Below are 27,036 nucleotides of genomic sequence, written 5' to 3' on the forward strand. Positions count from 1 at the left end.
TCTTTAGGAGAAAGTCCTAAGGTGGTGTTATCATTACCTATAATAAAATCTGGCAAACTCTCATAAGACCTTAATTGGTCACACTAAGTTATTATTAAGAAAATGAATGAATATGTTTCTGTTATATTTGGTCACAGATACAGGAAGTGAGAAAACCTTTGATCATAATAACTAAAGACAGTAATGTCCGTTAATTTTTTATTACAAGTGTGTTAAATAAAAAGGTCCAATTAATATAGTCAAAATGCCCCCCTCCTTATACTGGACAATGTGTTTATAGGCTTGTATAGAAGAGTCCTTATTTTATTTATTTATTTAGGCTATTTTAGGTTAGGTTACATTTCTTTTATATTCTTTGGGTAAAGAAGCTGTTGCTACTGATTATGTTTATTTACTGTCTTTGAAGAATATAGAATATAGAATTCCACTGAGTTCTTCTCTTCCTTGGTAAATCGACCGATTTAGAGGACCAGCAGGAAAACACGAGGACCAGGATATGTGACTTCGACACGTCTCACAATTTCTCTTTTGAGGAATTGTTGGAATTTCACAGTGTCCATGATTGATGATGATGATGATGATGATGATGATGATGATGATGATGTCCAGGACTTCTTTAATCCCCCTTTCTCTCCATTATGTTAGCAAAACAACCTCATGGTGGTTCAGAGTGAAACGTGTGGACAACTATCAGATGATGATGCACAGATAGATAAATAGATAGATATACTTTATTGATCTCAAGCTGGGGAATTGCAGTTCTTCTTTTGCATCCTAATGACTCTACTGATCCTCTGAGCTTTCCTTTATGGCGCCACCCACAGGTTGGCAGTGATGGTTGTTGCTGAAATATCTCAACAACTGCTGAGTGGACATTTTTTCACTGGTTCTCAAACTATAGTATGTGTACCTTTGGTGGTACATGAGCTGCCTCTAGTGGTATATAGAGGAATTTCAGAAATATTTTTATGAAATGACATTTCCTGTAATGTTAATGTTTTTGTGTCAGCCTCTGTGCTGTCACATTGACACACTTAGCCATTAGTTAGGAGTTAAAATGTGAGTAAAATAGTGAGCGACCAGATTGGCTCCAGTTCTTGTCATCCAAGACACTAATAACACAATTTAATGATTTCTTCTAAAATACCACCTTTATTTTCCAATTTAAAGATTGTATCTCCCAAGATACATTGCCTATTTAGGGTATACATTTCAGTTAGTTAGTTACTTCCTTTCATATTTTGTATCACAAGTTTTAAAAAGTGTAAAAAACAACAGTTATTCATGTGTGTGTTTATGAGAGAGAGAGAGAATTTGAATTTGAATGAATGAATTTGAGAGAGAGAACACTGGTGAATTTATCACTAATACACATTTAAGAGTAAAATAAAGAGTAATCAATTTTTCACACCTTTATATTATTGATTATCTGTAGTATGGGCTTTAAAACCTGCATATATCTATGTTTGATTATCCCTGTTTTATACCGATGTATCATCCAGTATACAGACATTTAATGCCTCATTATCAGAGCTGTTCAAATGTAATTCATTATTTTTTAACAAAAACATATAAAATCATCCTGAAGAAACAAAGTCCACCAAAATATAATAAACCTGAAAAAATAACAACTTTTACCTCGTGGCCAGTGGTTTTGTTCTATGTCTGCCATTTTGGATTTTGACACAGATGATGAGTATATTTTTCAATGTTGCATAAAGTCACATGACCTGACTACCTGACCCTCCCCCTTTATTGTTTTTCATGAAATAAAATGCACCCACTGTAAAATAACTGCATCCCCCAGGATACAGACACATTTCAGGGTTCAGGGGAAATAGTGGGATAACATAATGAAAATAAAGTCTTGTTTGAATTCAACCTCTTAAACTTTGTTGTTGGAAACTTTGTGAACAAATGGAGAAGGAAGAAACGCTGACGCAAAACTTTGAAAACCACAAGTCCTGCAACCATCTGTGGCATTAGACTTTCTTCTTCTGATGTTTGAAGATTGAACTCGTCCTGTGGAGCTCACCCGGTAAGCCAGAGACAATCCTGATGTTTTAACATTAAATCAGTGGCTAAAACTTAGAATTAGACATGTGTTTGTGAGTGTGTTAGAGATGTATGCGATGATATGTGACTATAGGAAGTGCATTTGTCTGGAAAGTTTGGTGTATTCACGTCACGAGGAAAGGCTGAGCTGTTTGCTGTGAGCTTTTAAAGTTTGTTAACTTTTATGAAATGTAATAGTGCTCAGTGTGAATATCAGTGGAAAAGATCAAATGAGTGAATATTTCAAAAATAAAAAAATACAGACTAGTAACCTGCAGTTTTAATATTTAAAACATCTTCCAGCTTTCACTCTCTCACATAAAGCTATTGAGTGGTGATAATATGCAGCTTTCTCTACCTGGTTGATGTTTTTAACCTCTCTGACCTAAATTGATTTCCTTTCTGCTACTTAATGTTAAATATAGCGGCCTGCAATAGTCAGCTTCCTCTCGTCTTCACTTGTGTACTCTGATCACGCTCTCATTTAACATTATTGTTTAAATCATTATTGTTTAAACTCAATGTCATAGATCTGATATTTGGACTTTACATTATCCCGTTTATTAGTCTGTGTGATGGTGATTAAATCATGCACTGGAAATAAAATAGTAAACTGTGTTATGATCTGTTTTATTTCAGGGTATGGGAGCAGGAGAAAGTGAAGTTAAGCTGGGCCTGAAGAGTCAAAACGAGAACATAGACGTGTCCAGAAAGTCAGACAAGAGCTCGACTGTCTCTGCTTCTGTTGCTCATTCAGCTCCATCGACTCTGTGACACATATCAACACAGCAAAAATGAAGTCATTGGAACCTGAAAGAACAGAAAGACAAGCATCGTGTTTCAGCAGGGCAGCCAGAAGAATCAGGAGTGCCCTGTCCAGGATTTGCAGAAACGATTCCTCCTCTCCTGATTACACTCGCCCTCGTCTTCAAAGTCAGTCAATTTATACAGCGCTTGTACAATCTTGTTCTGAAGATTTACCCGTGTCAAGGACCGGCAGAGAGGAGACCTCCTCTTCTGTCTACACTCGCCCTCGTCTTGAAGGTCAGACACCTTGTCCTGAAGTTTTACCTGTGTCCAGGATTTGCAGAGAAGATTCATTTTTTTCTGTCTACAATTGCCTTCCTGATGATCCTTGGTATCAGACCAATGATGAAAATTATAATCCATACCAGTCCAGGATCCGCAGAGGCAATTCCTCCTCTCCTGTCTACACTCGCCCTCGTCTTAAAACTCAGACAACTAATGCAATGTTTCATCGACCTTGTTCTGAAGATTTAAATTTTAGGATTCCCAGATGTAAATGTTTGGTTTCTAATGCTTCATATGACTACGAAGACTGCTATTCAGATATTTCCTTCGGATCTCCCTCCCTCCAGGACTATATTGTCTGCACTGAAGAAAGCAGAGCACAAGAGGTTTTTAAGCTGTTGTCTGTGCAGTCTGAAAGCGATACAGGAGATGTCAGTGATGCTCCGGTGGAAATGGATGCATCTCTTACAGCTGAGAACTACTCAGCCACAAACACCCTGCCAGCCCGTTCTCACCTCCAGAACAACTCTTCAGATCCTGGTTCCAGTAAAAGAGACTCCAGCTGTTTGTCTCGCTCTCACAGCGTTCCCTCACTGAGTCTAACAACCTCTGCAGACAACAAGACCTTTACACGAGCAAAGAGCTTACCTGACATGCTGTTCAAAAACAGCTTTGAGGAGTTTACACCTGATATCACTGCTGATGAGAACGATGAAAGCTACAGGTTCCAGTGCTCCTGCCCAGGCCTGTACCAGTGCAGTGTGACAGGTCTGCTGTTCCACATGGAGGGAGAAGGGGACGTGGTCTACAGGATTGTCCCTTGGGACAGGAGGCTACTGGGCCAACATCACAAGCAGCCTGCAGGACCCCTGTTTGACATCAAATGTGTCCAGCAGTCTATGTGTCAGCTTCATCTCCCACACTGTGAGATCCGCTCCACAGGTGGTTGTGGATTCTTGTCAGTTGCTCATGTGAATGATGACAGCATCGAGTTCATCGCCCCTCATAAGATAACAGAAACTCATGTTATCATAAACATCACAGGGTTTTCTGGTTTCGGTAACGTCAAGGATGAAGACTGCCCACCTGACCCGGTCCGAGCACTGGTTCTGCTGTTCTACAGACCCCCGGCTGATCCTGATCTTGACTCCCTCCTCAATGTGTTGTTGCTACCGATGAACGTCGTGCTCCGGGATGTGCTGCGCACCAGGAAGAAATTATTTGGAGAGGAGAGCCTCATACAGACATCCCCCCACTGTAAACTGCACCCAAAGCAGGAATACAAACTGTCCACTTGTCCTGAAGACGACTCAGTTCTAGTTGAACCGACAGAAGCAGAATTTGACTGTGATAACTATGACAACTACTTCCCATCATTCCAGGTGACTTTAGAAAAAATCATGAAACATATTAAACTGTTTTTGAGAGAAACCAAAAGCCCCCACAGTGTCTGGGAAAGACGAGTTTGTCTTCCATCCAGTGCAGTAAAAAGGTGTGTGCAGGGCAGTTCAGATGAGAGGCTGTTGGACATTCGGAGCAGCTTCATCGATGGGATATCAGGACCTGTTCTCAAAAGTCTGCTGGACAAACTGTTTGAGAAAACGGTGCTGACTGATTCTGAGAGGGAGTCAGCGGACGAGATCCAAAACAAAAGTGACAAAGCTCGTTTTGTTATCGACACAGTGAGGAAGAAAGGTGAAGCTGCTGGTTCAGAGATAATTGACTTTCTCTGTGAGGTCGACCCCTTCCTCTCTGAACACCTCGGGTTGATCTGAAGCTGAATGAACAGGTGATACATGCAGAACATGTTGACCTGAAGGTTAGAAACTGATCATTCTGTAACTCCCATAAAAGACTTTTCCCTGCATCAGTCACCGTTCTTGATCTAGTCCATTTTTCCCATTCAAATCAATCAACTGTAGATATGGATGTTTGTCACCTGATTTTTACCAATCACTGATGCTTTCTGTTTGATGTTTGTACACCTTTGATGGTTTATTTCACTTATGTTTTATGGTGTCAGGTACGTTTTATTGCTTTCTGTCAGGTTCAAGAACCAGGTGTCAGTTAAGGTGCTAATGTGGATCCAAATGAGATGACAATAAAATCTAATTATATATTTTTTACATTGTGCAAATGGAAATATAACAAGATGCAAGAGAAAGCCTATGGCTGTTATTGTCTATATACTATTTTTGACTGTGACTACTGGGTCTGTTTGATATCTAATTGTAGCTTTTCGCTTATCACAGATTTTGGTATCAGCACTTATGTTGTTGTAATGTTGTTGTTGATATTGATTAACTCTTAGCTACTGAATGGTTTTTGTACAACTATTTGTTGTCACTGTTTACGAAGGATTTACATTCATGATTTCTATTTAAAAAACATCTTTTTTGAATGGTATCTAACCTAAAGGGGGATTTGTTATGGATGCATTAAAGGTCAGTTGTGTAACATTGAGGGGCTCTATCAGCAGAAATGGAATATAATAATCATAGGTGTGTAATCACCTGAATATAGGAATTTTGTGTTTTTGTGACCTTAAAATGAACTGTTTTTATGTCCAGACGCTGCTGGGAACCTTCGATGGAGTCTAGTCCTTTAAGAGAGTTATAGTTGTGCATTATACTGTGGCAATGACAGCATCATTTTGCATCTGTACATTTCACCAGATTCTAACACACACCCATCCCTACTGATCATGTCAAGTTTAACCAGTTTCCCAGCAGCTGGTTTTGTCTTAATAAGTGTTTTTGTGATCTCACAGATGTCGCTTGTCTGCCTGAAACAGACAAATGATTAAATGTTGGTTTAGCCCAGGCCAAAAGTTATATCATTCTGGAAACATCTTTGGAGATGCGGCCTGCTGCTGCATAAATATGGAGACTAAAAATTGCGTTCTTGACCTTGGAAACAGCTCAACAACCTCACTGCAAGATCCATTCAGTAGCTGTTCTGGAGTTCGCTGTGTGACTCATAAGTCAAATCTTTAAATGATTTTTAAAAAAGCCCAGTGGGATGTTGTACATCTTTAGTGACTTCCAACCAATCTCTGCCATACAGCTCTGAAGCAACAGCAACCACACAACAGATGTATTTAAATAAACAACATTTTAATCCCAGTCATATCTTTCCAACAAATAATACACCAGAACATCTCCACCATTATGTTTTACTCACAGTATGTTATAGGCTACGTATCAGTGGTGGAGAGTGACTAAGTACATTTTCATTTCATGCTAATTCATATTTCTGCTCCTATTGTACTTTTTACTTCTGGATCTTGTACATCAAATCTCCAGTATACGGTGACATTAATACATTTTTTTAAAGGAACAGTTCAACCTTTTGCAAACAACGCTTCTTTGCTTTCTTTCTTAAAGATGGATATCAGTATCGTGTGTGTACTGAGTGCGCAGCTGAAGTCAGGATAACATTAAAAACCTAAAGCAGGGGGAACAGCAAGTCTCTGACCTAATTTTAATGATAAAAAAAGGAAGTAAAACATGTTTAACCTTTACAGAAGCAGAACTGTGGAAACAATTTGTGGTTTTTGGCGTAATTACATGCTGAAACAAATTGTAGCTGAACAACAGCTGGACATAAAGTGTTATGATCACAGTGAGGTTGATAGATTCAGTAACCTGTGCTATAGCCAGAGACAGTGTACAGGGGTACACAGGTGTATATGTATGTAAATAACTGCACATATTGGTTCATTTGATTTATTTTATGTCATTCTATGCATTTAATTTTCTGTGTGTGTAGCATGAAGGAGCTGCAAACCCACCTTTTGTTATAAAACCTTGTGGTGTATAATGATAAATACATTTCCATTTGTTATAACATTGAATTAGACTTTTGAAACAGAACCTTGAAGTCATGTTCTTGTAACTGAATGAGCAGACTTGATTTCTCACTTCCCTGAAACATACAGTCATCCCACAGGCAGAAATACCTGCTGTAATACAATGTGTAATTGGTTGGAAGGTGTGGAGGCGACACTCGTCATCCAGAGTGGAAATTAGACAGAGAACCGATAGAGAAGAGCTCAACATTTATTCTGATTTCAGGATATAAAAAGTTTCAAGGTTGAAGAGATTGTCCGCAGCTGATGTGTTAATCCATCCATAACACGGGTAAGAAGTTCTGCTTATTTATATGATACTGAAATAATGACTGCGTGTGTGGATGTGCATGTGGGAACAAGTCCATTTAATGCTGTTCTCTCTTCAAGCACATTTTCTCTTGTAACATGAAAAGACCTGCTAACTAATTACTGTTCGTGTTTACTAAGCTACAGACTGAACAGTTTAACAGTGTTAACAGAGACATGAGCAAAACTGGCAAAGAAGAACAAATGAGTGAACATATATCTTTTGATAGACCTCTCTCACAGTGAGTGTTAAATTTGTTAAATACAGTTATAATTAAAAACATTATTCTGGAGCCCACATCTTTCATTCTAAAATCCGGAGTCTTCATCATGGCTGCTAGATGTCACTAAATCCTACACACTGTAAAGGCCAAAACACAATGTAAGGTAAAGTCATCCCAGTATGTTTTAATGTCATTTCTTTATTTTAGGGTCCGGGACAAGAAGAAAATCAGAGCAGGAAACATGCAGAATGAGTTTTAAAAGCTTCTTGGGATCAAGTTGAAAAAAGAAAAGATGGAACCAAAAGAGGGAAAAACCCTGTGTCCCTCCTCCACTGAGTGTGGCGCAGGCAGTTGTGAGAAGACAGGTGACTCAAGGGCAGAGAAGGAGGAGTTAAATGAAGATAGAAGTGACTCATTATTCAAACATATAAGTCAAACTTCCATCTCACAAAAACAGACGACTGCTGATGGGAAGTTATTGAAGGATGGTGTTCAGGGTCAGCCGTCTCGAAAAAGAGTCTCTTATTTAGATGACGCGCGCCGCTTTAGTGAATCTAGCACACGTCAGTACTTTCTGCTTTCTTCTCTTCGCTCTTCTCTAACACAACCAAGCAAGCACATTAGCTCAGCCCAGTCCATACGTAATCACGTCAGTCAACAATCACCTGAACCACCAGGTCTCTCACTGTACGGCAGCTTGAGCACTGTCAGCTGCAGCAAAACCAAAAGTGACATGGAGGAGAAATCCACAACATCAGCACATCCTTCTGCCGTGACTTCCTGTAGCAGGCTCCGTTTTTTTAACGGTCCTTCCTTGTTCAACCCGCCCACCAGTTCTTGGTCCATCACCACTTCTGATGTGGGCCCTCTGTATCCAGAAGAAAGCTGCGATTACACGACCGATACAGACTCCACTGACTCTGATTGTGACAAGTATGAATCCAGCAAAATGAAGGCAAGTGTGAAAGGAACAGTTGAACAGGACATGAAAGAACATATAAGAACAAGAAGATTAACCGAAATAATCAGGAGAAATCTGTCCAGAGGTAATTCTTCCACTGTCCACTGTAATGCTCGCCGACAGGATGAGACATCTGATGGAGGATGCTTTCTCCATACTGAATATGAAAATCTGTCATCTAACTATGAAGGTGCTGATTGTCTTTCAACTCCTTCACCCTCACTATGCAGGGTCGTACATCTTGAAAACAGACAAAGATCTACTTTAAGTAGACACACCTCCTCACAGTTTACGGCCCCAACTGTTGCTCGCCCTCCATGTCCACAAAGAAGGCACAGACTCCTCCATGACTCTACTGTCAGCACTGAAGAAAGCAGAACACAAGATGCTTTTGAGCTGTTGTCTGTGCAGTCTGAAAGCAATACAGGAGATGTCAGTGATGCTCATGTGGAAATGGATGCACCTTTCACAGCTGAGAACTACTCAGCTGCAAGGTCTCAGGTCCAAAACAGAAAGGACACAGATGATGGGTCCTCGGGTCTTTATGATTGGGGTAGCTGGCATAAATCAGGGTTACATCCTCTCCCTCAGCTTCCTTTGAACTATCCATCACTGTCTGAACTGACTGAACGTCTGCCACAGTCAACTGTGTTCTCAGGTCCATTTAACTGGAATTATGTCAGTGGTTCATATCAAGCATTGCATGAAAAGTCAGACCTCAGAGATTTGGGGGCTGGCCCCAGCTCAGCACAAAGAACAAATCCTGGCAACCCCGGAGATTTTAACCATTACTCTGGCTCCATGTCCAACACGTCTACCGGCACTCAGTCCATCATCCCGACAAAAAACACCTGTCTGGTTCTGGCTGCCGATTCTCACCTTCAACAACCCTTCGATGGCTCTTCCCCAGTTAACTCTCCTGTCTCTTCTTCAAGTTATAAACAGAAGAAGGGAAATTGGCGCAGCTACAGAAGAATGAAAAAATCAAAAACCCATTTTACTGCTCCTTTCATTGATTCCTCTGACGACACGCTGGATCAACCTCCGCCTGCTAGACTCACAGAAACAGTATCAATAAAGAGTCCCTCCTCTGCAGCAGATGTTACACCAGGAGCCAATCAGGATAAAACCCCAGAAATGGAGCTTCATGCAACAGCTGATCCCACCGCCATTCAACTCTCACCCAAAGATGGTGTTTGTTTAGAGTCTGCATCTCCTGAAAATTCTAGCAGCTCAGATGAAATGTTTGGAGACATTGATCCAAACTCAATCTTTCAGCTTCCAGTTAGAAAGGACACAGATGATGGTGGCCCCAGCTTTTACCCAAGTTCTACTGTCAACATTGAAGAAAGTGGAGCACAAGATGCTTTTAAGCTGTTGTCTGTGCAGTCTGAAAGCGATACAGGAGATGTCAGTGATGCTCATGTGGAAATGGATGCACCTTTCACAGCTGAGAACTACTCAGCCACAAACACCCTGCCAACCCGTTCATTTGAGGAGTTTACACCTGATATCACTGCTGATGAGAACGATGAAAGCTACAGGTTCCAGTGCTCCTGCCCAGGCCTGTACCAGTGCAGTGTGACAGGTCTGCTGTTCCACATGGACGGAGAAGGGGACGTGGTCTACAGGATTGTCCCTTGGGACAGGAGGCTACTGGGCCAACATCACAAGCAGCCTGCAGGACCCCTGTTTGACATCAAATGTGTGCAGCAGTCTATGTGTCAGCTTCATCTCCCACACTGTGAGATCCGCTCCACAGGTGGTTGTGGATTCTTGTCAGTTGCTCATGTGAATGATGACAGCATCGAGTTCATCGTCCCTCATAAGATAACAGAAACTCATGTTATCATAAACATCACAGGGTTTTCTGGTTTCGGTAACGTCAAGGATGAAGACTCACCACCTGACCTGGTCCGAGCACTGGTTCTGCTGTTCTACAGACCCCCGGCTGATCCTGATCTTGAATCTCTCCTCAATGTGCTGTTGCTACCGACGAACGTCGTGCTCCGGGATGTGCTGCGCATCAGGAAGAAATTAGTTGGAGATGAAAACTACATAGAGACATCCCCCCACTGTAAACTGCACCCAAAGCAGGAATACAAACTGTCCACTTGTCCTGAAGATGACTCAGTTCTAGTTCAACCAACAGAAGCAGAATTTGACTGTGATAACTATGACAACTACTTCCCATCATTCCAGGTGACTTTAGAAAAAATCATAAAACATATTAAACTGTTTTTGAGAGAAACCAAAACCCCCCACAGTGTCTGGGAAAGACGAGTTTGTCTTCCATCCAGTGCAGTAAAAAGGTGTGTGCAAGGCAGTTCAGATGAGAGGCTGTTGGACATTCGGAGCAGCTTCATCGATGGGATATCAGGACCTGTTCTCAAAAGTCTGCTGGACAAACTGTTTGAGAAAACTGTGCTGACTGATTCTGAGAGGGAGTCAGCGGACGAGATCCAGAACAAAAGTGACAAAGCTCGTTTTGTTATCGACACAGTGAGGAAGAAAGGTGAAGCTGCTGGTTCAGAGATGATTGACTTTCTCTGTGAGGTCGACCCCTTCCTCTCTGAACACCTCGGGTTGATCTGAAAATCTGATCATCCTGTAACTCCCAGTAAAGTTTTTCAATGATGTAGGACACTTTTTCCTCAAACCAATCCTACCTACTTGTTGGCTGAGAAACAATAAGAATAAGAATAAACAACCACATACCTTGTGACAGAAAAGTGAGCAGAGCGGAGGAAAAGGTCAGCAGTAAGTTGTCAGTAAATGTACAGTGTAGGTTACAGTCAGTTAATAAATGCTGCAGCTTCTCAAGACCAAGAAAAGCCCCTGCAACTACCCCTGCCTACATTCAAGAGTCCAGATCTAGGGTTTCGGTAGCGTACCTTTATGGATTAGGTACGGGTTTGAAGGACAGTGTACTGAGTGTTTGGTGGAAATGCAGCTATAGTGTAACACAGATGTGTATTTGTTCAGGTATGTTTGTATGTGCTGTATGTAGTTGGCCTTCATGTATCTCCTATAACTGGTAAAAGATAAAGATTTAAAGATAAAGGTCAACAGTTTTTATAGGAACCTCATGATCTAGTGAATCCATATACATAACTGTACATTGATATCAATCCATAATCAATCTATATGCTGCAACTGTTCAAACTAATTAACTGTTAATATGGACTGTTGTTAAATGCTGAATTTATATATATGTAACTACTTCTTTTTTACTAATTGATTTATCTAAAACATATTTCACAGGGTGCTTTGGTAGTACTGGATGTTTGTTGTTATTTTATTGTTGTTTTTATTCTGTGTAGTTTTTTTCTGTCAGGTCCCCAACGAGAACCAGCTGTAATTAAGTTTTATTATTAACAAAAATGAATGGGACTTTTAAGGTACATTAGGTAAAACCTTTTATTTGCTTTTCATTCATTGTCAGTACTGTTAGTAACACTGATATCATCACCTCATATGGTTGAAATCAAACAATGATTTTCTGCTTGATTGTTCATCTTATAATAAAGTCTTGTGTTTTATTGTTAAACTAGCTTATCTTGTATCTCAAAATAACTCTCTTAAATTAGTTTTATTCCCCCATTAGCCAGCAGGGGGAGCCATTTGTTTGGTAATGGTCAGAGTACATGGGGGGTCAGATCTACTGTGATTAAACATGATGTGAGAAACACTGAGAAATGAGCCCATTGAGAAGAGAAATCACAAAAACCAGCTGACAGCAACAATACAGTCTCTTTATATGTATTTCCATAGTGCCAGTGGACATATAACAAAGCAAGAGAGGCTCTAGAAGGCAGCTTTATTCATTCATCATTTAGATTTCAATGGTGTTTAACTCTCAGATATTGACGGGATAAAATATGTTTTTGTACTAGTATGTATACGGCTGCTGTATCATTGAATATATATGTTTAAAAACAAGCAGTGAATGAATCAATTAAACTCAACTTTATAGTAACTTTACATTTAGGACTTGATGTGTTTGAAGTCATTGTAAAACTTTTTAAAATTACATTTAATTTTAGTTTAGTTCTTTGTTTTCTGGCCTTTCATTTCCTTTTGTACTTATTGTCAGTAGTGTCAGTAACACTGTGACTCTGCAGTCAGTCAGATTTATTCCAGGTGAGTTCCTGACCTCTTGTGGTTGGACTGAAACAATGTTTTTCACTAAAAGATATTTAATTTCCTCCTGGTGATCAATAACATATCATTATATCATTGTGAATGTTCAGTCAGTGGTTATAAAACAGTGGAATCTTTTTATATATTTTCAACATTTTGCCAGTGTGAATCTAACGGTGCAAGAAGAGGCCTAGAAGACAGCTATACTCCATCATAAAACAGTGTCATTGCTGTATGTTAGTGTTGGATTTTACAGCATTTATATTGTTATAATAGATTATCGGTGTGGAAAATGCTGCAGATCACAAGCTGGACACAGAGGGGCCCACACAAAGAGGAGCCTAGGGGCCCCATGAACACCTTAATCGGATGAGTTACTTAACATTTTGTATTTATTACTCATTCCCCATTCAAAAGTAATATTATTATTTTACATATTACTCCCTGCCAACAGTAATTAGTTACACTACTCGTTATATTACCTTTCTGCTCCCTACAAATCAGTAATTGTGTCCCTAAAATTCAGACTTACGACGGTTCAAATCCAGTTTTATTAGTTAAAATCAAAGTAATGTGAATATTTCCGGCTGCTGAATGTTTCCATCTTTCAAACTAGTTTGTGATTGGATTGTTGGATTTTAAATCAGTAGAGGAGCGACAACAGAACTAATGTAACTAATTATATTTTGAGGGTAAGTGTAATGTTATTACTCACATGTATTAATAATTAGTTACAGTACTTACTGGAGTATAAGTGAGTAATATTATCACTAGTAAAGCCTTTCTTCCCACAGCAGGTGGGCTTTAAAACCTGCATATATCTGTGTTTGATTATCCCTGTTTTATACCGATGTATCCTCCAGTGTACGGACATTTAATGCTTCATTATCAGAGCTGTTCAAATGGAATTCATTATTTTTAAGGAGTTGTTGGAGGCAAAACCACAACTAGAGGGAGCTCAAACCTTTAGAAAATACAAATGAAGCCACTTGTCGTAACCTTTCTAATAACAACAAATATTAAAGGCTGATGTAAAGGTAATACAATTCAGGGAACATTTCTTCTGGAAGTTTATAGAATAGAAAGAATGTTTTTCAGTGTCTGAATCAGCAAGTGAGGCTGCAGTGTCTTGAATGCCAAGCTAAAATCAATGTATAGTAAGCGTGCATAAGCCTTAGGGTCTTCCAGGTGTTTAGTGACCAGATGTGTGACGGTATTAATAGAATCATCTGTGTTCTGCTTGTAAGCAAACTGGAAGAATTCAGAACAATTCATCTAACTCTTCCTTCCTCTTCCTAAAGCAGGAACACCATGATCCGTTCAAAACATTTCATAACAATGGATGTCAGTGCAAGAGGCCTGAAATCATTGTTTACTTTTGGACAAGTTCTTTGGGGGTCAGGTGTTATTAATGATTTTATCCACAGATTTTTTGGAAGGTAGGGCCCATGCTGATGTAAGTATCACAGTCTGCCTTCTTCATCACCTGTTCAACTCAGCCATCTCAGTGTTTTTCCACTAACCTGACCCTGCTCCAGTCAGCCACGCTTCCTCATCAGCCAGTCTGTTCACCTGTGCACACAAGCTGCTCCTGATCACCAGTTAAGCCAGTATGTATTCTACTCCTCACCAGTCACTCGTTGCCAGATTGTCTCTTTGTATTCACGCAAGACCTTCCAGCATTATTCCGACGGATCCCCCAGTTTCGACCCTGCCTGCTTCTGACCATCCCGCCTTGTCTCTTCCGAGACTCTGAGCATCAGAATCAGAATCAGAATCAGAATTTGTTTATTGCCATGTAGGTTTTTACGCCTACAAGGAATGTGACCTGGTGCAGTTGGTGCATAAAATATATACATATACAAATACAATATACAAATATACAATTATTCAAATCACACAGAAAAATAAAGTACTTTCAAAAAATAAATAGATAAAGATAAGAAAAGGAAAGAGAAAGCTGTGCAGAAGAACGTGGGTGCATTAATGTAATGCATACTTTATATACAGGGTGGGTATAAGAGTCAATGACAGTGGGTAGTCCAGGCCTTATTAAGGAGGCCAGCTGCAGATGGGAAGAAACTGTTTTTATGGCGAGACGTTTTAGTCCTGATGGACCGCAGCCTCCTGCCAGAGGGAAGTATCTCAAAGAGATTGTGATCGGGGTGGGAGGGGTCAGCCACAATCTTACCTGCACGCTTCCTGGTCCTAGAGGCGTACAGGTCCTGGAGGGATGGCAGATTGCAGCCGATCACCTTCTCAGCTGATCGAATGATACGCTGCAGTCAGCCCTTGTCCTTGGCAGTGGCCGCAGCGAACCAGATGGTGATGGATGAGGTGAGGATGGACTCGATGATAGCAGTGTAGAAGTGCACCATCATCGTCTTTGGCAGGTTGAACTTCTTCAGCTGCCGCAGGAAGTACATCCTCTGCTGGGCTTTCTAAGAGATGATGGTATTAAACGCAGAGCTGAAGTCTATAAACAGGATCCTGGCGTAGGTTCCTGGGGAGTCCAGATGCTGGAGGGTGAAGTGCAGGGCCATGTTTACTGCGTCGTCTACAGACCTGTTGGCTCTGTAGGCGAACTGCAGGGGGTCCAGGAGTGGGTCCGTTATGGCTTTTAGATGGGAGAGCACAAGGCGCTCAAAAGACTTCATGACCACAGAGGTGAGGGCAACAGGTCTGTAGTCATTTAGTCCTGTGGTCCTTGCTTTCTTGGGGACAGGGATGATGGCCGATGCTTTGAAGCAGGCTGGCACATGACATATCTCCAAAGAGGTGTTGAAGATGTCAGTGAACACCGGAGACAGCTGGTCAGCACAGTGCTTCTTGAAGAGTCTGTTGACGTCCCTCTCTTGGAGGCAGAGAGTCGTCACTGTGGTGGAGGAGGAGGGGTGGAGGGTGTGAAGTGGCCCCAGCTCCTGCTGGGCTGGGGGGGAAGGACTGGTGAGGTGGGGCTGGTGAGGGGTGTCACGGGGGATGGTGTCAGGACTGTTCCTTTGTCTGTCGAAGCGGCAGTAGAACTCATTCAGCTCGTTTGCCAGGCGCAGGTCATTGATGGAGTGAGGGGTTTTGGGCTTGTAGTTAGTTATCTGTCTGAGCCCCTTCCAGACAGAACCAGAGTCATTGGCTGAGAACTGGTGTTGAAGTTTCTCAGAGTACTGATGTTTAGCTTCTCTCACCGCCTTGCTAAACTTGTACTTAGACTCCTTAAACTTGTCCCTGTCCCCACTCCTGAACGCTTGCTCCTTCTGCAACCGTAGCTGAATTAGTTTGGCTGTGAACCAGGGTTTGTCGTTGTTGTAACTCACCCTGGTGGGTGATGGTACACAGCAGTCCTCACAGAAGATGATATATGATGTCACAGCCTCTGTGTACTCATCCAGACTGTTAGTAGCAGTCCTGAACACATCCCAGTCCGTAGAGTCCAAGCACGCCTGGAGATCCTCCACAGCTTCACTGGTCCACTGCTTTGATGTCCTCACAACAGGTTTGCAGAGCTTTAATTTCTGCCTGTATGAGGGAATCAGGTGGACCATGAGATGGTTGGAGAGGCCCAGTGCGGCGTGGGGGACGGCGTGATAAGCTCCGCTGACTGTAGTGTAACAGTGATCCAGTGTGTTCTTCTCTCTGGTCGGGCATTTAATAAACTGTTTATATTTTGGAAGTTCGTGACTGAGGTTTCCTTTGTTAAAGTCACCAAGGACAATAACTAAAGAGTCCGGGTTAGTCCGCTCCACACACAGTATCTGGTCGGCGAGCATGCGCTGTGCGTCCTGCACGTTGGCCTGCAGTGGAATGTAAACACCGACCAGAATGAATGAAACGAACTCACGGGGGGAGTAAAAAGGTTTTGCAGTTTATGAAGAAAGATTCCAGAGTAGAAGAGCAGTGCTGTTGGATCACTGTCACATCATTGCACCAGCTACTGTTGATATAAAAACAGATACCTCCACCCTTTGTTTTGCCGGAGAGTTCCGTGTCACGATCCGCTCTGAGGAGTTGGAAGCCTGCCAGCTGCAGCGCAGAGACCGGTATCGATCCACACAGCCACGTCTCCGTGAAGCATAAAACAGAGGATGAAGTAAAGTCACTGTTTTTCCCCAGAAGTAGCTGAAGTTCGTCCATTTTGTTGCACAGTGAGCGCACATTGGAGAGGAATATCCCAGGTAACGCGCACAAGCGCACCGGCACGTCTCCCCCTGCTCCTGCGTTTCACTGCGTGAGCAAAGGTGAGCGCACCTTTGACCACAATGTCCAATAATTCCACGGAAGAAATAAGAAAAGTGGGAAAGAGATCAGCTGGAGTTGTTCCCCTGATGTTCATGAGCTCTTCTCTAGTAAAAGAGCTCCGGGTATCACAGCCGAAAACTGAATTAACACACAAAACAAGAAAAAACAAAGCGCACCAACACACCGAGGCGGCCGTACGTGGCGAAATCTTGGATGTATAATAATGTATATTGCCACACATACCCTTGTGTGCGTACACCAACCTGCAAACTCTTCAATTCCTGCAAAAGACTCTAAAGACTGCCTGCTCTGTTGTTCCACAACCTGAAAATAAAGGTCTCCCGGCCTAAGTGTGCTGCATTTGGGTTTTAAACTTACCCCGTTACAGTAAGATGCTCTGCACATATTTTTAGGAGAAATGCAGAGATGCCTTTTGGACCTGTGGCCTTCTTATTGCAGGTTTGCCTAAAAAGTGTTTGGACCTTTGGAGTCAATTACCAGCCTTGGATCCTGATCAGTAACCACAATCATCTTTAAAACATCACAACATTCAGAGGAGAAATCATGGGTTTCAAATCTCAGATTAAATTATTTAATTAGCTTTTTGCAGGTCATCAGAAGTGCTTCAACATGTTTTTCTAATTGTGGTCATATTAGTGATTGCTTTCATAGTGCCTGCAAGAAAATTCTGTTTAATAATCTCCTCATGTCTTGTGGTTGAGATCCCTTTGCACAGCTTTCAGCTGTGTTCTGTCCTGACTCTTAAATGCTGTGGTGTTTTTTTTTTAAGGTTCGAGGCAGCCTTCACTCTTTAGTTATGTTTGTTAGGGTACACAGTTATTTCTGAGGTAACACACTGTCCACACAAAACAGTTTATAATAAGTAACAGTCTCAGGAGCACTGTCCACGTCCATCTCATGAAAGATAGTCCACCAAGTTTGTTCCAACTCTGTTGGTATGATGCTCATTGAAGTAGTTAAAAACTTGACTTATGCAGCTGTTCACAAATTAACTGATTCAGACACAGGATGATGATCTGGATCTCCAGACCATTGACTACATGAGGGTGTTGTTTAAGATCAAACTATGACAGCAGTTTTGATGATCATGCCAACAGATTTGTCTGCTTTTGTTCGTCCTCATTCCTGTAAAACAAAAGCTTTATCTCAACAAAACATTTTTGCCGTTTGTCTGAGGAGATCTAATCATTTTGCTTCGAGCTAAGATAAAAGTCACTATCAAATGAAACTCTGGTTATGTGTCCATGCTGTCCTGAAGATCACTTACAAAGTATATGATGCTGTGCTTGTTTGATTTGGACAGATGAGGTCATATTTTCTTATGGATGCTGTCTTCTTTTGACCAGTGTGTCTATCATAGACCTGAATCTGTCTCGTAATTGTAGTCAATATATTCTTTGGGAAGTTTTGAGATTGATTTTATTTGAACATATTGTAAGAATGCAGCGAGTTGACACTTTTCTGACACAGCCAAACATCAAGCAAGAGCAACAACACAAGACATAACAAGCCAGCTAATATTACTGACTCGTCCAACAGCAGGAAGACCAGCTCACTGTCCTTTAGTTCACAGAGCTCTTGCCAACAACTAAAAGCCAGTTCCACATTTACTCTTGTCCAGTGGCCTTTTGCTCAGTCACTCTCATCTTTTCTTTTCTTCCTCCATCAACATCCTCTCCGGTCTCTTCGCCGCCTGCCTCTGTTGTGTCCAGTTATATTGCCCACTTGACTGGCCCCCAGTATGCCGAGAGAGAGGGAGAGAAACAGAAATGCAGAGCAGCAATATTAGTAGAAAGAACTATGATAATAATGTAAATATGACATATACTACTCAAACAGGTTTTAAGACGTATGCTTTTCCTATCTGCATCTTCCTTGTTCCAGCGAAACAAAAGATTTATCACAACAAATCATCTTTGCTGTTTGTCCAGGTAGCTATAATCAGATGAAACTCACACGTCATGTGTTTTTGAGTCATTGTTAAAGTTTCTGTCATATTTGACCTCAGATACAGGCAGTGAGCCAACAGGACAGAAACAGTGAGCTCTCACATTGTATAATGTTGGAAATACAGGTTTGGCCATAATTCATTTTACTGAAGAAAGTCATGGTCATCAATTTTTATTGTGCTAAATACAAAGGTAAATCATTCGATCAAATGCTTTTTCAGAATTAACCAGTTTATCCAATCATCACAATTCTCAAATCAGGACCTGCAATGCAATACATAACTTATGTTAAAGCATCTGAAAGACTATATCATTGGTTTAATGTTCTAACTACCCAACCAAAATTATCTGAAAAATGAATTTAGATTCTCCACCATGGGGCAGGTCCAAAGGAGAAGACGGGTGAGCAAAAGCCTCTCTCAGCAGCATCTTACTAATTTTATAGACAAATGTGTAGTGTTTAGTGAAGGGTGATTAATTTCCTGGACAATGGTTTTGTTCTATTTCTGCCATTTTGGATTTTGACATTTTGAGTATAGTTTTCAATGTTGCATAAAGTCACATGACCTGACTACTTGACATAAAATGCACCCACTTAATAACCCCCTTGTTTGAATTCAGCCTCTTAAACTTTGTTGTTTGGAAACTTGAAACAAATGGAGAAGGAAGAAACGCTGACGCAGAACTTTGAAAACCCCAAGTTCCCCAACCATCTGTGGCTTTAGATTTTATTCTTTTGATGTTTGAAGATTGAATTTGTCCTGTGGAACTCACCCGGTAAGCCAGAGACAATCCTGATGTATTAACATTTAAATCAATGGCTTAAACTTATAATTAGGGCCCGAGCATTGACTGTGTGAAGGTCCTATTGTAATTGAAGGAATTCTTTTTATTTTTCCTTCCAAATGAACCAATTTTTGGAGGCTTTCCGTGCTCGAAAACTTATGAAACGCGGTGCGGTCAGTCGTGGCAAAATTTTTTCATATTTTCTAGGTGTCCACTATGAGCATGGCAAAATGGCCCCACAGGGGCCAATAAACTGTACTCACCATGAAAGAGGGATTTGTCATAACTTCTGCATACATGATCTGATCTCAATGAAACTTCAGATGTTTGATAAAAGCCAGTTTTTCCAATTATCAAAATTCTCAAATCAGGATCTGCAATACAATTCATAACTTGTGTTTAAGCATCTGAAAGAGTATATCGTTGTTTGATGTTCTAATGATTTAGTGGATATGAGCACATTGTGATTTTAAAGTAAATGAATAAAAACTGTTGTTTTGGGTCTGACCAGCAGGAACTGAAGCCATTTTCTCTCAGCACAGTCTCTATAAAGACGACAAAAATAAACGTTGAGACATTTGTTGTTTCTTTATGTGGTTGCTGCTCAGCTGACACACCCCCTAATATTTGCATAACAGGACCATATGAAACAGGCAGAGAGCAGCTCATTCTGCAGATACCACACAGCTTGTCTGTATTTCACTGCTCTGGATCAGAGGACCATGTCTGACAGTAAGTGGTGACATAATTATTTTCTATCAGGCATGTTTTTAATTCTCTATTTGCCTTTGTACCAATAGAACTCCCTTCTTAAAGTATAGGGAACCTTTTTCAGATAATCCCGATAAAATGTATTTCTTTAAATTATATTTATCAGGTAAAAACGACATTATGTTTGTTGTTTTCACAGAAGATTTCAGTCGCTGTCCTGGGAAATTAAGATTCTTTGAAGAAATCCTTAATAACGAACATCCTAGGGAAATATTTATCACAACTACCCAACCAAAATTATCTGAAAAATCAATTTAGATTCTCCACCATGGGGCAGGTCCAAAGTAGAAGACGGGTGAGCAAAAGCCTCTCTCAGCAGCATCTTACTAATTTTATAGACAAATGTGTAGTGTTTAGTGAAGGGTGATTAATTTCCTGGACAATGGTTTTGTTCTATTTCTGCCATTTTGGATTTTGACATTTTGAGTATAGTTTTCAATGTTGCATAAAGTCACATGACCTGACTCCCGAGCATTGACTGTGTGAAGGTCCTATTGTAATTGAAGGAATTCTTTTTATTTTTCCTTCCAAATGAACCAATTCGTGGAGGCTTTCCATGCTCGAAAACTCATGAAACGCGGTGCTCATGTCAGTCGTGGCAAAAGTTTTCATATTTTCTAGCTGTCCACTATGAGCATGGCAAAATGGCCCCACAGGGGCCCATAAACTGTACTCGCCATGAAAGAGGGATTTGTCATAACTTCTGCATACATGATCTGATCTCAATGAAACTTCAGCTGTTTGATAAAATTCCCACCCTGAACTTGAGTATGTGATAATATTCAATAATAGTGAGAGCGCCACCTAGTGGTGAAAGGAAATTTCATTTTCTATACTTCCATGTTCTATTCCAAGCAGGATGATCAGATCGAGCTGAAATTTAGTCAGGAAATGATTAACATGTTGTTGATGATTTTTCATGATTGTGGTGAGTTTTTGTTAAAGGGGCGTGTCCGTGGTGTGGAGTCAAATTTTAATGTACCGCCAGAACACACACAGTTGCTTTAACTTAAAACTTGAAAGGAAATGTAATTTTTATACTTTTATGTATATCTTCCAGCAGATTGACCAGGTCCGGCTGAAATTCTGTCAGAAGTTCCTTAGGAATTTATTGGATCAACTTGAAAATTGGCCAGTACAGTCAAAACAAACTGCAGATAAAAAGTTGTGCTATTTGTGATTGTACATTGAATCGCGTGCCCGTGTCACAAAAGAGATAGTACTCAATGTTGTTTTTTTTCATGTTGTGGTCCACACATGCAGCACCCCCCGAGTTACGTGGAGTGGGAGGGCCGGTTCATCGCTGCTTGCAGCTTTAATTAGACGTGTTTGTGGGTGTGTTAGAGATGTATGCAATGATATGTGACTATAAGAAGCGCATTTGTCTGGAAAGTTTGGTGTATTCACGTCACAAGGAAAGGCTGAGCTGTTTGCTGTTAGTTAACTTTTAAAGTTTGTTAACTTTTATGAAATGTAATAGTGCTCAGTGTGAATATCAGTGGAAAAGATCAAATGAGTTAGTATTTAAAAAATTTTTTTAACCTCTCTGACCTAAATTCATTTCCTTTCTGCTACTTAATGTTAAATGTAGTGGCCTGCAATAGTCAGCTTCCTCTGGTCTTCACCTGTCCACTCTAAACATGCTCTCATTTGTGTTATTTGGATTTTTTTTGTTTATATTAACTTAATGTCACTGATCTGATATTTGGATTTTACATTATCCAGACGCAGTCAGTTGTGGGAAGAAAGAATATGCTCTGCAGGCAGAGAATGAAGACAGTGAGTCAGTATACAAACATCAAGGAGGACAAACTTCCATCACAGAACAACAGCTGACTGCACTTGAGAAGTTTTCAGAGGATGTTCAGAATAAGCTGCAAAGCAAAAATGTCCCAGTGCTGCCTTATGATTGTTCATCTCTGTCTTCCTCCAGGAGTCTTCCTGTTTCTAATAGACAGATGTTTTTGGACAGTCAGCCCTATTGGCATTTCCAAATAAAGAGAATACAAAGTCAAATTTCCACCTTAGAAAAACTGATAGCTGCAGATGAGAACTTTTCAGAGGAGGATGTTCAGGATAAACTGCAAAGCAAAAGTGTCCCCAGATTGTCTCGTGATCATTCCCTTCTTCCTCCCAGTCTCTTCACCATAATCAAAGGTGAGGTGGAGGAGAAAATAGACAGAGAGAAGACAAGTGACACACCGCAGGCAGATAATGAAGACAGTGAGTCAGTATACAAACATCAAGGAGGACAAACTTCCATCACAGAGCAGCAGCTGACTGCAGATGACAACTTTTCCGAGAATGGTGTTCGGGAAAAGATGGAAAGTATTTTAGGATTATCTCCTTCTTCCTCCAGTGGTTATTCTTCTTCTTCTTCCTCCAAGATGGTTCTTGATGTAACATGTGAAAAGATAAATCACAACCTGCATTCTCTTAATTTAATAGTGCCTCGTCTACAAAGACAAATTTTAACCTTAGAAAAACAGCTGACTGCAGAGAAGAAGTTTTCAGAGAAGGATGTTCAGGATAAACTGCAAAGTAAAAGTGTCCCAGGATTGTCTCATTATTCCTCCAGTGGTTATTCCTCTCCTTCTTCCTCCAAGAAAAATCTTGATTTAACGTATAAAAGGATCAATCACAACCTGCGTTCTCTTAATTCAGTTTTGCCTCGTCTAAAAAGAAAAATTTCAACCTTAGAAAAACAGCTGACTGCAGATAAAAGGTTTCCAGAGGAGGATGTTCAGGATGAGCTGTACGGTGAAACTGTCCCTCCATGGTCTTGTTATTCCTATCCTTCTTCCACCAAAAGGATTCTTGATTTCACTTATAAAAGGATAAATCACAACCTGCATTCTCTTAATTCAAAATTGCGACTTCTAGAAAGGGATATGTCATACTTAGAAAAACATATTACTGCACATGAGAAGGTTTCACAGAAAGGTGTTCAGAATAAGCTGCCAACCATATTGCGTCATTATCGTTCTTTGGGTCTTGATTATGTAAATAAACGGAAGAAGGGAAATTGGAGCGGCTACAGTAGAAAGAAAAAATCTAAAACCCATTTTACTGCTCCTGTCATTGATTCCTCTGACGGCACGTTGGATCAACCTCCGCCTGCTAGACTCACAGAAACAGTATCGATAAAGAGTCCCTCCTCTGCATCAGATGTTACACCAGGAGCCAATCAGGATAAAACCCCGGAAATGGAGCTTCATGCAACAGTTGATCCCACCGCCATTCAACTCTCACCCAAAGATGGTGTTTGTTTAGAGTCTGCATCTCCTGAAAATTCTAGCAGCTCAGATGAAATGTGTGGAGACATTGATCCAAACTCAATCTTTCAGCTTCCAGTTAGAGAGGACACAGATGATAGTGGCCCCAGCTTTTACTCAAGTTCTACTGTCAACATTGAAGAAAGTGGAGCACAAGATGCTTTTAAGCTGTTGTCTGTGCAGTCTGAAAGCGATACAGGAGATGTCAGTGATGCCCCGGTGGAAATGGATGCATCTATTACAGCTGAGAACTACTCAGCCACAAACACCCTGCCAACCCGTTCTCACCTCCAGAACAACTCCTCAGATCCTGGTTCCAGTAAAAGAGACTCCAGCAGTTTGTCTCGCTCTCACAGCGTTCCCTCACTGAGTCTAACAACCTCTGCAGACAACAAGACCTTTACACGAGCAAAGAGCTTACCTGACATGCTGTTCAAAAACAGCTTTGAGGAGTTTACACCTGATATCACTGCTGATGAGAACGATGAAAGCTACAGGTTCCAGTGCTCCTGCCCAGGCCTGTACCAGTGCAGTGTGACAGGTCTGCTGTTCCACATGGAGGGAGAAGGGGACGTGGTCTACAGGATTGTCCCTTGGGACAGGAGGCTACTGGGCCAACATCACAAGCAGCCTGCAGGACCGCTGTTTGACATCAAATGTGTGCAGCAGTCTATGTGTCAGCTTCATCTCCCACACTGTGAGATCCGCTCCACAGGTGGTTGTGGATTCTTGTCAGTTGCTCATGTGAATGATGACAGCATCAAGTTCATCGCCCCTCATAAGATAACAGAAACTCATGTTATCATAAACATCACAGGGTTTTCTGGTTTCGGTAACGTCAAGGATGAAGACTCATCACCTGACCCGGTCCGAGCCAAGGTTCTGCTGTTCTACAGACCCCCGGCTGATCCTGATCCAGACTCCCTCCTCAATGTGTTGTTGCTACCAACGAACGTCGTGCTCCGGGATGTGCTACGCACCAGGAAGGAAAGACATAAAAATGAGAACTACATAGAGACATCCCCCCACTGTAAACTGCACCCAAAGCAGGAATACAAACTGTCCACTTGTCCTGAAGATGACTCAGTTCTAGTTCAACCAACAGAAGCAGAATTTCACTGTGACGACTATAAAGAATACTACCCAACTTTCCAGGTGGATCTAGAAAAAATCATGAAACATATTAAACTGTTTTTGAGAGAAACCAAAAGCCCCCACAGTGCCTGGGAAAGACGAGTTTGTCTTTCATCCAGTGCAGTAAAAAGGTGTGTGCAGGGCAGTTCAGATGAGAGGCTGTTGGACATTCGGAGCAGCTTCATCGATGGGATATCAGGACCTGTTCTCAAAAGTCTGCTGGACAAACTGTTTGAGAAAACGGTGCTGACTGATTCTGAGAGGGAGTCAGCGGACGAGATCCAGAACAAAAGTGACAAAGCTCGTTTTGTTATCGACACAGTGAGGAAGAAAGGTGAAGCTGCTGGTTCAGAGATGATTGACTTTCTCTGTGAGGTCGACCCCTTCCTCTCTGAACACCTCGGGTTGATCTGAAGCTGAATGAACAGGTGATACATGCAGAACATGTTGACCTGAAGGTTAGAAACTGATCATTCTGTAACTCCCATAAAAGACTTTTCCCTGCATCAGTCACGGTTCTTGATCTAGTCCATTTTTCCCATTCAAATCAATCAACTGTAGATATGGATGTTTGTCACCTGATTTTTACCAATCACTGATGCTTTCTGTTTGATGTTTGTACACCTTTGATGGTTTATTTCACTTATGTTTTATGGTGTCAGGTACGTTTTATTGCTTTCTGTCAGGTTCAAGAACCAGGTGTCAGTTAAGGTGCTAATGTGGATCCAAATGAGATGACAATAAAATCTAATTATATATTTTTTACATTGTGCAAATGGAAATATAACAATGCAAGAGAAAGCCTATGGCTGTTATTGTCTATATACTATTTTTGACTGTGACTACTGGGTCTGTTTGATGTCTAATTGTAGCTTTTCGCTTATCACAGATTTTGGTATCAGCACTTATGTTGTTGTAATGTTGTTGTTGATATTGATTAACTCTTAGCTACTGAATGGTTTTTGTACTACTATTTGTTGTCACTGTTTACGAAGGATTTACATTCATGATTTCTATTTAAAAAACATCTTTAGCAACTAGATTTGAATTGTATCTAACCTAAAGGGGGATTTGTTATGGATGCATTAAAGATCAGTTGTGTAACATTGAGGGGCTCTATCAGCAGAAATGGAATATAATAATCCTAGGTGTGTAATCACCTGAATATAGGAATTTTGTGTTTTTGTGACCTTAAAATGAACTGTTTTTATGTCCAGATGCTGCTGGGAACCTTCGATGGAGTCTAGTCCTTTAAGAGAGTTATAGTTGTGCATTATACCGTGGCAATGACAGCATCATTTTGCATCTGTACATTTCACCAGATTCTAACACACACCCATCCCTACTGATCATGTCAAGTTTAACCAGTTTCCCAGCAGCTGGTTTTGTCTTAATAAGTGTTTTTGTGATCTCACAGATGTCGCTTGTCTGCCTGAAACAGACAAATGATTAAATGTTGGTTTAGCCCAGGCCAAAGGTTATATCATTCTGGAAACATCTTTGGAGATGCAGCCTGCGGCTGCATAAATATGGAGGCTAAAAATTGCGTTCTTGACCTTGGAAACAGCTCAACAACCTCACTGCAAGATCCATTCAGTAGCTGTTCTGGAGTTCGCTGTGTGACTCATTAGTCAAATCTTTAAATGATTTTTAAAAAAGCCCAGTGGGATGTTGTACATCTTTAGTGACTTCCAACCAATCTCTGCCATACAGCTCTGAAGCAACAGCAACCACACAACAGATGTATTTAAATAAACAACATTTTAATCCCAGTCGTATCTTTCCAACAAATAATACACCAGAACATCTCCACCATTATGTTTTACTCACAGTATGTTATAGGCTCCATATCAGTGGTGGAGAGTGACTAAGTACATTTTCATTTCATGCTAATTCATATTTCTGCTCCTATTGTACTTTTTACTTCTCTACATTTAAATGCTTACTTCCACATGAGGATTTTACTACAAAAACAGAACTTGCAAATTAAATTATTAAATAAAATGCACAGCAAAGGATTAAAGCAGTGCAGCATACAATAATGAAGCACTTCTGGATCTTGTACATCAAATCTCCAGTATACGGTGACATTAATACATTTTTTTAAAGGAACAGTTCAACCTTTTGCAAACAACGCTTCTTTGCTTTCTTTCTTAAAGATGGATATCAGTATCGTGTGTGTACTGAGTGCGCAGCTGAAGTCAGGATAACATTAAAAACCTGAAGCAGGAGGAACAACAAGTCTCTGACCTAATTTTAATGATAAAAAAAGGAAGTAAAACATGTTTAACCT

The 27,036-nt window shown here is 40.7% G+C and overlaps 2 protein-coding genes across 5 annotated transcripts in view; one reads left to right on the forward strand and one right to left on the reverse strand.

Annotated features, from left to right (window-relative positions):
• Nucleotides 1-27,036, reverse strand: part of LOC127359522 (GTPase IMAP family member 7-like) — a 245,257-nt gene that overhangs the window by 38,967 nt on the left and 179,254 nt on the right. For all 3 annotated transcript variants that reach the window (XM_051393445.1, XM_051393444.1, XM_051393441.1), the window contains one exon: nt 20,072-20,103. In XM_051393445.1, the coding sequence (XP_051249405.1) occupies nt 20,072-20,090 (19 nt within the window). In that variant the 5' untranslated portion in view covers nt 20,091-20,103. Of the gene's footprint in view, nt 1-20,071; nt 20,104-27,036 lie in introns of those variants that run through there.
• LOC127359488 (uncharacterized) lies at nt 1,753-26,515 on the forward strand. 2 transcript variants are annotated; one of them, XM_051393364.1, is made up of 4 exons: nt 1,757-2,038; nt 2,695-3,774; nt 9,939-10,633; nt 24,765-26,515. In XM_051393364.1, exons 2-4 carry the CDS (start codon nt 2,850-2,852, stop codon nt 25,155-25,157), a joined length of 2,013 nt encoding a protein of 670 aa, XP_051249324.1. In that variant the 5' UTR covers nt 1,757-2,038; nt 2,695-2,849; the 3' UTR covers nt 25,158-26,515. The 2 variants fall into 2 exon arrangements, with proteins under 2 accessions (XP_051249325.1, XP_051249324.1); XM_051393365.1 differs by lacking the exon at nt 9,939-10,633 and having other exon boundaries at nt 1,753-2,038; nt 2,695-4,782; nt 25,078-26,515.

This window comes from Dicentrarchus labrax, unplaced genomic scaffold, assembly GCF_905237075.1.
Source record: "Dicentrarchus labrax unplaced genomic scaffold, dlabrax2021, whole genome shotgun sequence".
In the NCBI taxonomy this organism is placed as follows: domain Eukaryota; kingdom Metazoa; phylum Chordata; class Actinopteri; family Moronidae; genus Dicentrarchus; species Dicentrarchus labrax.

What these genes read in the sequence shown, in the direction of transcription:
- LOC127359488 (XM_051393365.1), top strand. Translation starts at nt 2,850, where the DNA reads ATGAAGTCATTGGAACCTGAAAGAACAGAAAGACAAGCATCGTGTTTC. An exon ending in CGACACAGTGAGGAAGAAAG is followed by an intron (nt 4,783 to 25,077) that starts GTGAAGCTGCTG and finishes TGAGGAAGAAAG; the next exon opens with GTGAAGCTGCTGGTTCAGAG.